The following is a 12,200-nucleotide window of genomic DNA, read 5'->3' as shown; positions in this document are numbered from 1 at the left end:
TTAATTGTTCGAAAGTTTGCAAATTTATGAAAGTAAAAAAAAAAAAAAAAATTACCTTGTACCATTTTTGGCATGTATTTTCCTTCCCAGAGAAAGTTCTTCCAATACTGTTTCTTGAAACTTGAGCAAACTTGGCAACATAAAAATGACTTGGTAACTTGGTTTTTTATAGTGTTTATGGAGTCGCATGCATTTTGATTCACAGGATCAGTTTCAGTGGAGTAGGAGACATTCAACTACTAAGAGATTTCTGCTAAGCATAAGTACAGAAAGAGTGAGGTATACTAAAGTAAATTTTTAGTAATTGTTTGATTATTAAAATGCCTTCTACATGACTTAAGATGATCCTTTGGATCGAAATGAATTTGGTTTAGTTAACAGCATAAAAATTGCATCTATTGGCATAGTCTTTCAACCAATTCATGGAATACTAGATGCAATCTTCACTCCTTTAGGAATTTCTTTATTTCTAATTAATTTGAGACGCTACCAGGTTTCTTATTTTTATCTCAGGACAGAAATAATAAGAAAAGAACAAGTTGCACACAACTTTTTGGTCTCAAACACTTTTGTCAGTTTATTTTTTGTCGAAAAGCTAAATTACAATTTAACGAACATGCGTAGACTTTGAATTCATAAATTCTCTTAAAATATCCCAACAAAAAATACATAGAATATTGATTTTTACACCAAAAAAAAAATGAAAAAAATTAGATCACATAATACACCAATGGCTAAATTTGAGAACCACGAATCTCATTTTATGGCTTTGTAGATTTTGCATCATTCTTTGTTTCTTAATTGGAGAGCTAATGAAAGAGATATCTTGCAAATTTTCATGATTTTTTCCTTCCTTTAATTAGAGTGGTGCATGTCGATTGTTTTTACTCTGTTCAAAGAATATTCTGGGAAAATTTCAAGAAATAAAGTTGACTCATTTTAAACATTATGACAAGAGAGGAAAATTTACAACACTCAAATTGAGATACATGGCTCTCAAGTTTGGTCATGGACATTTGTCAACCATCAACTGATGAAGTTTTCTCACTTCCTGTTCAAAAACAAAGGCACAGGATGAAGATTTTTGTAGGAATTGCATTGGACAAATACACATTTCATGTGTAGAGACATTAAAGGAGCCTCCAAGCAAACCATTTATGTACAAAAGATGATTATTCAAATCAATCAATAATTAAATTACAAATTGTGTGGTACATACTGAACTTTCAAACTATGTGGAAGGTTCTCAGCATCTGGAATTTTCAAAGTAAAATAAATTTCAGGGATCAAAAATTTGAGCTAGGCCCCTAATACTGAATCAGGAGAAAAATTTAAATTCATAAGAAACTAAGGAATAAATGAACATCAATGGAGGATAAGAGTACATACTAGTTTACTCAACTTACTTTGTGATAGGTGATAGATTTCCTTCAATGTTTAGATACATAAGTTACTTCACACATTAAAAATTAGGGCAGCTGAGCAGGATACTTTTGACTGGTTGCAGGATGTTAAAGTTCATTCTCTATTTTACTTTAGCCTGATTTCAAACCTCCAATTGATTCAATATTTCTTGATGGACCAAACATGTTCTTGAACAATTAAAGACTGAAAGTACCTAACCATCAGAAGGAGATGTGTGGGGTTGGATTTTTCGCTGGCACCTATGTGCATTGCGTTATTAGACCTTACAAAGATATCACAATTAAAAATATCAGCAAATATTAAATACACACAATGTTATGAAATGCAGGTTTCATTTTACACTCGTGCACCGAACTCTTATTTACAAGTAGAGATCTCCTCATAAAAGGAACGTTCAAAAGATAAATAATTAAATAAATATGTAAGTAAATAAAAAAGATTTCTCCTAATAGGAGGTGGTTTACTGTGAAGCACCTAAATCAAGAAAGTAACACTTGAAATTATGATCATATTACTAGAAGAATACTCCAGTTAAAATTACTGATACACACTGAATTCCACATTCAAACACAGAATGAATTAGAGATAGCGAGCACAGCCCAAAAAAATCTTCAAGAACTTACATCTTATAAAATTCTGAGCTACATATTTTATGTGGTTCGAAATTACTATACTTTTAGTGTTTTTCCCAGAAAATTTTAGAATACAACAGATTAGGACATAAAATTTCTCAAAAAAAGCAAATAAACAGAAATATATTAATTAAAAAAGAAATAAATAAATCCACAATTAAACACATTCGGAAATTTCCAACTGAGCGAGTAATTCATCAACAAATAATAGATTAAGGAAATGCTCATTCATGCTTTCTGAATGACAGGACAAATTTCAACAATCTATAAAAAGAACAATATCTCACAAAATCATGTAGCACTTTCAATACATTACGAAACACTTTGACACTCAGGTGAACAGATGGTGAGACTAGTAAACCTTGTGTCTCAGTCTTCAATGTTGCAAAGTTCTATTATTTCACTTCTCTTAAAAGGAAGAAAAGAAACTTCATTTGATTTGAGAATCTTTGCTCAACTTGTCCTTTTTTATTATAACATTTTAAGTAAAAACATACGAAAGTTTCCTTCAGAAATAATTGGGAGCAAATAGAAAAAACAAGAACAGGAATTACAAAAAATAGCAACTGAGATGCAAGGGCTCTTAGTTTGAACATCAGTGAAAAAAGACAAAAAAAAACAAGGGAAATAAGATTTTACTGACAAAAGAGAAAACTAAAGAGAGAATGAATGCATAGTACAAATCATCATAAGCATCGGAAGATCCGGCAAGTTGGCAAAATTGTTTTCTGCCTATTTAAAAAGATTGAAATAAATCAACTCTAGAAGGGGCCACATGCCTCGACAAGAATTGATTATTCAACACGGCACAAATGGTGAAAAACAAATGTTGCCAACCTGCTGGATCTGCCTCTGTTCACAGGATATAATTATTACATAAATTAAAATGATTAGGAATAAATGCAAATAAATAAAATAAAATAAAGGTATAAATGAAAAATTAGGCAAATCATAAGTCTTTATTCATGGAATGTCTTTGCGGAATGAACAACTGAAAATGCTAAAAAAAACTGTTATTACTGATCACCGGCGTGATAAAAAGCTGTCTGATTGTACTGTTTGCCATGATTTTTCTTTTTCTTTTTTTTAAAAATAGAAAGAGAGATTGTGAAGGAAAAAAATGCGGGAAACTATAAAGTCACTGAGGTAAATATACGATGATTGGTGAACATCTAACATACCTACGTTTTTCCTTTCGATGATTCGCAAAAATTTGCAGTTGTAATAAATCACAACAAAGGCAAGTAAAATGCATGATTTAGCCAGTCTTCTTGGACTGAGAGTTGTTGTTAGATTTAAAGTCTGGTCAAATTAAAGAAAATTAATTTTGGAATCACAATTGAAAAATAAATTATAAGAAGATATGAGTTAAAGTTGGTCTGGAATCTCTATAGACGTTCTCTAATGGGAGTTCAATGGTGGGGAACTTTATCAAACTAACAGAGAACAATATTGCTTTGAACACAGAGTGTGAGCATACTGTTCAATCAGAGCCGTAAAGTAAACTTAAAATCTTACCATTTGCTTTCACCATTATGCTCTGAAGAATGATGACCAGCAATGCCATCAATTACCCTTAATACAAATTAAACATGGATTTTTTTTTATTCTTGGACACATGCACAAAGCGATTAGACTTAACTGAACCAAATCTCTCCATTGTGAATACCCATTCAGAGCGGACAGCCAGAGCCTTCAAACAGTGACTAATTAGCAATTTACTGCTTTCCAAAGAGAGAGAGAGAGGGGGGAGGGATAAAAAAGTTCCATCAAAAATTACAGACCTAAAACTGCTTGAAGTTGAGAATATCAATTAACAGTAATACAATGTACAGAGGGTCTACATAGATTGCACATGAGTTACAAAAGTATTGAAATTCAAAATCACTGGTCCATTTGAAGTCTGGATGTAGAATCTTGTGACTCAACACTGCATTGGCCTTCGAGGCAGTAAATTATACTCGTAATGTTATAAGTGCTACATTTATGATTCATTTAAAAATAAAAATCATGAAAAACTGCCTCCATTGAGGTTTCCAAATCCCCTATAATAATAATGATCACAATGATATAATGCGGACAGCTCTTTTTTAAATGTTCCATGACTGTTAAAGAGTATGATAGGTGAGAGGAAGTGCTAGAATCTGTGAGAAGTTGAGTGCATACAAAAGATAAATTTCCTTAAAAGTCAACCAGGTAGGCAGAATAGTTAACCACAAGTCATAAATTAATCACGCATCCGATTGAAAGTTGACAGCCAGTCATAATTAACCTTTACATTTCAAAAGACTAAACTGTGGTTTCCTGTACAAAAAATGGATTCTTTTAAAGTATCCAAAAAATACCAACTTTATTGACATAGAACAGTGCTCCTCTTGCGTTTGATTATATTTTTTTTGTGCGATCTGCAGGTCGAATATATGGCTTGCCTCCATGCCGTTCCCATTCTTTATTAAATTCATTTTCTAAGATTTCAGCTCCTCTTTTCCTCGTTAATCCGGTCTCTTCTAGGCTGAGCTCACACATCTGCATGTCATCCATACCTAGAACATTGTAAATTTTTAAATAGAATTAAAGTATGTAATTTCATTTATGAAAGCTGGGTGATACTGATATAATGAACCACTGACCTCTGTAAGATATTAAGCTCCACAAAGCACAATAACAATGGAACCGAAAAAATGGAAGAGAGCAAGGTAACAAACTGAGAGTATCAAAACTGAGGTTAAAACAACATAAACTGTGAATAACTGAGATATTAAACTCAGAACTCACAAAAAATTAAATAAAAAATGCCTATGCGATGTGGGCCAGTTTGAAAAAATGAAGGCTGTTTTACTTGTTAAGAGTATAGGAATTTCGCCTGAGCACCAACCTGCAATGAGAAGAATTGGAGGTTTGTCCGGATGCAACTCCATCTGACGTGCAACGTACTGACCATCAAAATGTGCATACCACCACCCTCTCTTATTACTATCGAGAACTGCACCGTTATTTTGGTTGGCTGGTCGAATAAATGGAATGCGGAAGTAGCGCTGCGAACTTTGAGTGGTAATAGCTTTCGCTTGAGTTCGGGGCACTTTGCTTGCTGTAAAATAGAGTTAGAGACTATCATTAAAGCTTTGATGAAATAATTCCTTTAAGGTTATTCCCTGATGTCACAATGCATCATGCACCATCACAGTGTCATCATAGTGATGTCTGGATGGTCAGAATGATGTGATAGATTGATATCAGAGTGAAATTTTAGAGATTTGTTCCTTAAGGCATTGTGATGTCTCAATGACCAGGTCGTTATGCTCCACTTTTACCAGGGTTAGCTGAAGAGCGAAAGTAAAGTATCCTAGACTCAACACAACCCCCCCCCCCCTTCCCCAAAGAGGGCAGACCGAGTTGTCCCTCAAGACAAATTTTTCGCGATTACGCTGAGATTTTTCAAAATTCCAAAATGTTTGATAAGTCTTGCTACAGTGAATTTTTATGTTAATAAATAAAGTACTTTCAAATTTTCCAAAATAGTTTGATGCTTATCATATTTTTTCACCTCCCTACGGGTTTAGAGAGTAGTTAAAATTAGAAGTTCTTTATTAAAACTGATCATATATCGATGGTAAAACTTTTAAATGACGTTTCTCGGTTTGCAACATTGCAGACTTCCTGATATGCTTTACTTTTTTAAATGGAAAGTTACTCAACGTCAAATCTTGGACACTTCCATGATTTTTCTACTCCAAGTGGAGAAAATTCTGTGAAAACCTCATGGAATGATGTTTACTTGCTCCCCTCAAAAAAGTGACACAAGTGTAGATTTTGAAATAATGCAAACGAGATCCGTGGTTTGGCAGTTTCACCGTCGATATTTATTCCAGCAGCAACTAAACTGCACCTGAAACATACACAAAGCGAAGGCAAGGATCTACTAATTAGGAACAGAACTTATAATTTTCACATGCTTTGCCTTACAATCAATGGATATAAAAAAATTATGTATAAAAATTAAGTTACTGAATATATGACCATACCTGCATCCATTACTGATCTGGGAGCACGTTCATTTTCATCCATTGTTGTGCGCCTTCGATTCTTGGCTTTCCATGCATGGTACACTTTTAACCGGCGGTGAAATTCGATTCGGCAAGCCTAAAAGAAAGAAATAAAAACATTTTCATGAAAGGAAATCATTGAGAGGAGAAAAAATACAGCCCTCCCCTGTACATATTACACCAAGTAAAGTACCTGTGTACTGTGCATACAAAGTTTTCAAGTAGCCCCCCTCTCCCTTGCCCTTCCTTAGAAGTAAAACATTTTTTTAAGCCTTTTAGATTTGGCTCCTTAATGGCATTTACTTTGAAACCAGGGTGGAAGATCTTGGCATACCTCGCATTTGCTTTAAGGAAGGATGCTTACATAAGATTTTGTAGTTTCGAAGGAGTATATTATATTGGTCAGGATTTTTGTTGGAGAAAATATGGATAGTCCAAGAGTACCCACAGTATTGACTGGGCTTTTTAAGACTGGACCCCAACTTAAGTTGCTTTTGCTCATTTTTCATTTATGGCTTTTCTGAAACCAGTTATAAAGAGTGGCAGATATTTGGGCACAGATATTGGTTGTCAAAAGGTCTGACATTTAATAAAAGAAAAAAAAAAGGGGGGGGGGGTTTACAAACTGAGGAAATAACGTACCTCCAATAGTTCGATATCACAAGATGTATTTATAGTATCACGTAGCTCAGAGTACTTCCACTTTGATAAATCATACTTGGAATTACTATTCAATTGAGACCTCAAAGCATCAGCTCTGTAAAAAATTAAGAGCATGTTTAGAAACTTTAAACACACATATAATAAACAACAATTAATAGAACAATCAACTAATACTCCAACTTATTATCCCGGTACCAATTTTAACTGATATTTTTCTTAACGGCTTAGGGGCCAAAATACAAGTGTTGAGAAAAACAGACAAAAATGTGCCATTCGGTGAGCCAAATTTCATTGGGAATTCTCCAGACACATCCATTTTTTGGGCTAAAAATACTGAGTGCACGCTGAATAGCACAGTTTTTATGTTCTTCTTGAAACTTGGATTTTGGCACTTGGGCGCTTAAAAATAATATTGGTTTGATTTTAGTTTTGATTTTAGGCTTGGTTTTCTTAAATTTCTTTATCGCAACACTAGACCGTTCTTGAAGGAAATAAGGAAAAGACCGATAGAATTAGGCACGAAGAACGAACAAGAGAGCAACAAAATTCCTCTTAGGTATGAGAGTAACAAAGGTAGAGTAATTAAGTAATCATTCGAAGAGAATTATTTGCAGGAAAGTGCAAATTAATTTAATACTTCTGCGTGAAATAATTGGGATAGCAAATCACCTTTAGAAGAAAGCAAAACAAGGCTAAATTGGAATTTCTTAAAAAAATTTTTAAAATGAATCAACAAGAGGGGAGCCCCAGAGAAATTCCTTTCAGCACGTACAGTATACTTTTTGAAAGACAGGAATGAACATGAGGAAATATTGGCAAGTTTAAAAAAAAAAAAAGAAGTGGTGCAACTTCTGTCTGGGTTTGCAGCCAAAGAAATGCATTTTTCAAAGAATTTGAAAACAATACAAATGCCATACATTTAAGAGTAATATCATCGAATATTTGAGACGTAATTTCTATTCTCAAATTTGACATAATTTTCAATGCAGAAGATCCGCTTGAAGGAAGAGGCAATCAGAAATTTGCAATAACATTGAGGTATCTTTGCTCTTTTAACAATTGTTGAAAATTTCATAGGAAAACTTTAGTTTGCACTGAATATTCAAGCTTTCATAAATATCATCCAAGACGAGCAGATTTACTTTTGAAAAACTAGTTTTTAAAAGCTCCAACTCCGTTCATGTGACTCATCAAGTTACGTACTTTAGACTTTTAATGAATCAGGCACCGAACATAAACCTGCCAGCATCGATAGAGGGAAAAATATACAAATATTATACATAGGGGGGAGAAAATGGGGGCACATAAATACAGCTTCAAAGATTTTAGGAGTCTTCAAAATCCATGTTTGTAAATGGGAATTCTCCCAGTGTAGAACCATGTCGGGCATGTTTTCAAATGGGCAAAACTTTGTACTTCCACATGAGTGAATAACAAGGATAGATGTAGAATTAGATATGTGTGTTCATGTAGATGTGATCAGTCATGGAGGAAGGACACTCATTTAACGACTCATTTAACTGTGGTCAAATATAAGGAATTTCAGCCTTTGATGAGGGAGAGGGCAGCTTAAAATATATGTAATTATCATCTGGGTTTGCTGATAAAAAGCACTCATCCTGAGTTCATTCAAAAACTTTTCATTCTTTATGAACGAAGCGTCCTTTTCCTTTGGCTGATCACAAGTATTTGCCTCAGAGTGCACTTGAAATTTCTGGATGCATTCCGTACGTACAATTTAAATATAAAACAAGGGACCATCTACAGAGTTGCTATCTTCTGTTAGCTCTGTTCAGTTGTATCTGGTAGCCCGATCAAGAATCGGTTGCGATTACTTGGCTTGAAATCACTGCGTATGCACTGGTCGAGAGAAAGGTAAAATGAATCTATGGATAGATTTTGACATAAAAAATATCATGCAAAGAAAAAGGTACCTGTTGAGCTGATTTAATGAAGCTGAATTTGAGATTCGGCCATCTAGTAACCTGCCACCAAGAAGATAAAAAAAAAAAAATTATTTGCAAATGTGTACAAAATCAAAACATGTATTTGCAGGCGCTCAAGCATGCACATAAGACACAGAAGTGCTTGGGCAAGTGGATAACTGCTCAATTTTGAAACTTTCAATCCAGTGAGATCATCGAAGCAAAAAAAAAAAAAATTATGAGAGGTCTTTCGGAATGACACCATCATCCTCTTCCTTTCAAAATTCCGAAATAATATTTTTCTTCAATGAATGTCACCTTTGACCTCTCACATTTTTATTGAATATTTTTACTCAGTACTATTTGACCAAAAATAATTTTAAATGTATTTAATGGTAAGTATTTAAAAAATAATAAGAAGTCCTCGATAAGTTTGATCCCATAAATTCGTTATTGCCTGAAGCAGTGTTTTCGGTGCAAAACTTGAAGCTTTAGGGCAAAAAATAAAAATGAGTCATAGTTTTTGACGAAGACATAAAAATTTTGGCCAAGATTCATCAAAAAACTCAAAACACCAATTTCAAAGTAAACTTTTAGCTTTATGCAGAAAAACCATCACAAAAGTTGTGAGTTGTTTACTTTTCATCTGAACATAGAAAAAGCAAACATCTGTCATTGTACCTTGTGCTTCATAACATCTCTCATAAAAAATCTTCAACTTTTCCTGTAATATATCAACATGTTTCAAGTGCTTGCTCCAGAGAATTGCAACATGCGTAAAAAATTCAAACAGATAAAAAATGCTGTACAAAAGAGGAGATATGTACAAATGCAGTCGAGAAATGGGTCTCAGGCAAGAGAGCAGTATCCTTAATGGAAGTTTCAAATCGCATATATCTTTAATCAAACTATGCATTAGATTTACTAATGATAGGGCTTCTTCATTTTTATAACTGATTAAGAGTACAAACCGCTAAAAAACACTGCCACACCGATGCTTGAGTAAGTTAAATCAGTAAAAATTTACAATTGCCTTAGAAAAAAGAACTCTATCTTGTAAAGGCTTCCAACAGTTTAATTAAACGATGCGCATAACCATAGCTTGAGTTCTTCTTGGCCAACATTGTCGTACAAGCTCGGTGATGTCAGTGTTCAGATTTTCTGATCTTTCTCTAATTTATGCTACTATAAAAACTTCTGGAAAGGTTTTTTTCTGATTTTTTTTCTTTATAAATACTCCATTGAAAAAACACTCTTCTGCTTGAAGTTATCCAAATGTGCCACATTACATATATTTATACGCACTTTGATGACACTCCTCTTTTAATATTTACACCATTGAATTGGGAAAATTGGTAATTATTTGTAGGAAATACAGAAATAGTAAGATTGATTTTTATACAAAAATTCATAGGTGATGTGCAGTGGCATGTCTTGTAGATTTACAGTATTTAACAAATTAAAGTACACAAGTTTGAAATAAAATTACAACACTGAGAATCTTTCCTGGATAAAAAAAAGACATGCCTATTCAAAGGAAAGAACCAGAAAGCGTGAATTTTTACTAATCCGAGAAAAGCATGTATAAAACACACAATTATATTATAATGAGATATACCAACAGTACCCAATTGCTGATGTTACATCTTAGGATCTTTTTATGTACTAGTGCAGTAATGATTCAATGGACTATCTGCCTTCACTGAGTTTGTCCTTGAATTTTTCTTGAAATTGTGTTTCCCTCTAGACATTTCATTTTGATTAAGTGCACCAATTTAAGACAGACTGATAAATCTATGAATTAAAACCAATGTTCCCTGGCGATTGGAGGAGCACAGGCAACAAAGAGACGCTGAACCCAAATCAATAAGAACTAACCTTGCTTGTGGTGGAGATATGTCATCTATAATACCATTGCTTTCTGCTGCTAATCGTAAGGCTAATTCATGATCTCGGCGCTCTTGCTCTATTTGTTCTCGCCTACGAGCTGCATCTTTCTCCAGTTCAGCCTAAGGAGACAGAAAGAATATTAGTCCATACATTTCATTACAGTACTCTCTCTCTAAAATAAATCAGCAATGGACCGAGTGATTTTCTTGGAGAAATTTTTTTATTATGACGAATGGCACTTATCAAAAATACAGAGGCATGCGGAGTAGACAAATTCATCAGTATGAGGAAATTTTTGTTCTAACAGGTATTGTTATAGGGAAATAGTACTGAATGAGTAAATTTAAATAATTATTTACCATCTAGAACAGGCTAATTTACAGGGAATAAATAGAAGAAAACACTATTAGAATGTAAAAAATATAGTCTCTCAAGAGGGCACGAACTGACTGTATGCCATTTCTTCAAAATATGCTTTACATTCTCATTACCAACAGATTTTGACTTCTGAACAGTTACCAGTCCTAACTACCTAGAACTAAGAAAATGAAAGGTACGCCAATTCTTTGCAAAACCAAAAAATTATGTATAACTGACCTGGATAGCAACTACAGTTTTTTCGTCTAGATCATCCATTCTTCTTTGCTCCTCTTCCTCTACCTTCCTCCTATGCTCCATTTCTATTTTCCTGAAATTTAAAAAAAAAAAAACTTTGGATCAATATGAAGTAAAATTTTGTTATTGAAATAAAGCAAAAAATGGAGTAATTACCTTCGAACTTTCACTGACACCATGCAAAATGATTGTATTTGGGTTCCAATTCACATACAGCATTCGGAACTTGGAAAATTTTGAGAATTTTCTTGTCTTGCTAAGTATTGTAAGGCAAAGAATAAAAGCAAAAAATGGTCGGAGAGGCAGAAAAATAAAATCACGATTGTATTGCTCATGAAAATATGAAAAGCAGTAAACTACTATACTTTTCAAAGGCACAAGAATTCATAAAGTATAATATGTAATGAATAGAAAACTGGAAAGAATTTGTACTTACATTTTTTTGCTAGCTTCTTCTTCTACCTTTCTTTTCTCTTCCTCCTCATTCCTTCTTTTCTCCATGTCCATTTCCTGTTGAATCTTCCGCAACCGCTGTTGTTCGTCAGCGCTTTTTTGTGCAGTAAGTTTGTTTTGCAACTGTCCCATTAGACTGTTCGATTTATTCATCAAATTTGTGTGCAAGGCAGCAATTTCTTCAGGTTTGATCCCAGGATTGTTCTAGAGGAAAGTGCAAAATGAGAAAAATTACCGTCCCCTGATATGTTGACTAAAAAATTAAATCGAATTTTGGAATTTTTGTAAAAAATTGGCTGTGAAATATTACCAGGACATCCTCTTTGCATTAAAGCTTGCGAGTTTTTTTCTGAGAAAATTTTAACTGAATATCTGATAAACAGTTTCTTTCTGCACATTCAAAATTAGAATCTGAGGCGATGAAGTAACTCACGAGGAGCACTACGCTTGTTGTTTTCCAAATTAACATGTCATTGAGAACCAACCCGATATTCCCATAGTGCACAGATGTAAGCAATGAAAATACCTATCACAGATACAGACAATTAAAATAA

General features: G+C 33.7%; 1 protein-coding gene across 3 annotated transcripts in view; it reads right to left on the bottom strand.

The window, feature by feature from the left end:
* Positions 1 to 550: 550 nt before the first annotated feature.
* jar (Myosin heavy chain 95F jaguar) overlaps positions 551 to 12,200 on the bottom strand; it is a 79,134-nt gene continuing 67,484 nt past the window's right edge. For 2 of the 3 annotated variants that reach the window (XM_019051591.2, XM_019051590.2), the window contains 8 exons: positions 11,630 to 11,850; positions 11,176 to 11,266; positions 10,567 to 10,697; positions 8,698 to 8,748; positions 6,743 to 6,857; positions 6,080 to 6,197; positions 4,933 to 5,145; positions 551 to 4,600 (listed from right to left, as the gene is read on the bottom strand). In XM_019051591.2, coding sequence (XP_018907136.2) covers positions 4,443 to 4,600; positions 4,933 to 5,145; positions 6,080 to 6,197; positions 6,743 to 6,857; positions 8,698 to 8,748; positions 10,567 to 10,697; positions 11,176 to 11,266; positions 11,630 to 11,850 — 1,098 coding nt within the window. In that variant the 3' untranslated portion in view covers positions 551 to 4,442. The remainder of the gene's footprint in view (positions 4,601 to 4,932; positions 5,146 to 6,079; positions 6,198 to 6,742; positions 6,858 to 8,697; positions 8,749 to 10,566; positions 10,698 to 11,175; positions 11,267 to 11,629; positions 11,851 to 12,200) is intronic. The other variant, XM_019051592.2, reaches the window with a different exon arrangement.

This window comes from Bemisia tabaci, chromosome 4, assembly GCF_918797505.1.
Source record: "Bemisia tabaci chromosome 4, PGI_BMITA_v3".
NCBI lineage: Eukaryota > Metazoa > Arthropoda > Insecta > Hemiptera > Aleyrodidae > Bemisia > Bemisia tabaci.
Note: the sequence above shows the minus strand (reverse complement) of the source record. Positions and strands in the feature narration are given on the sequence as shown.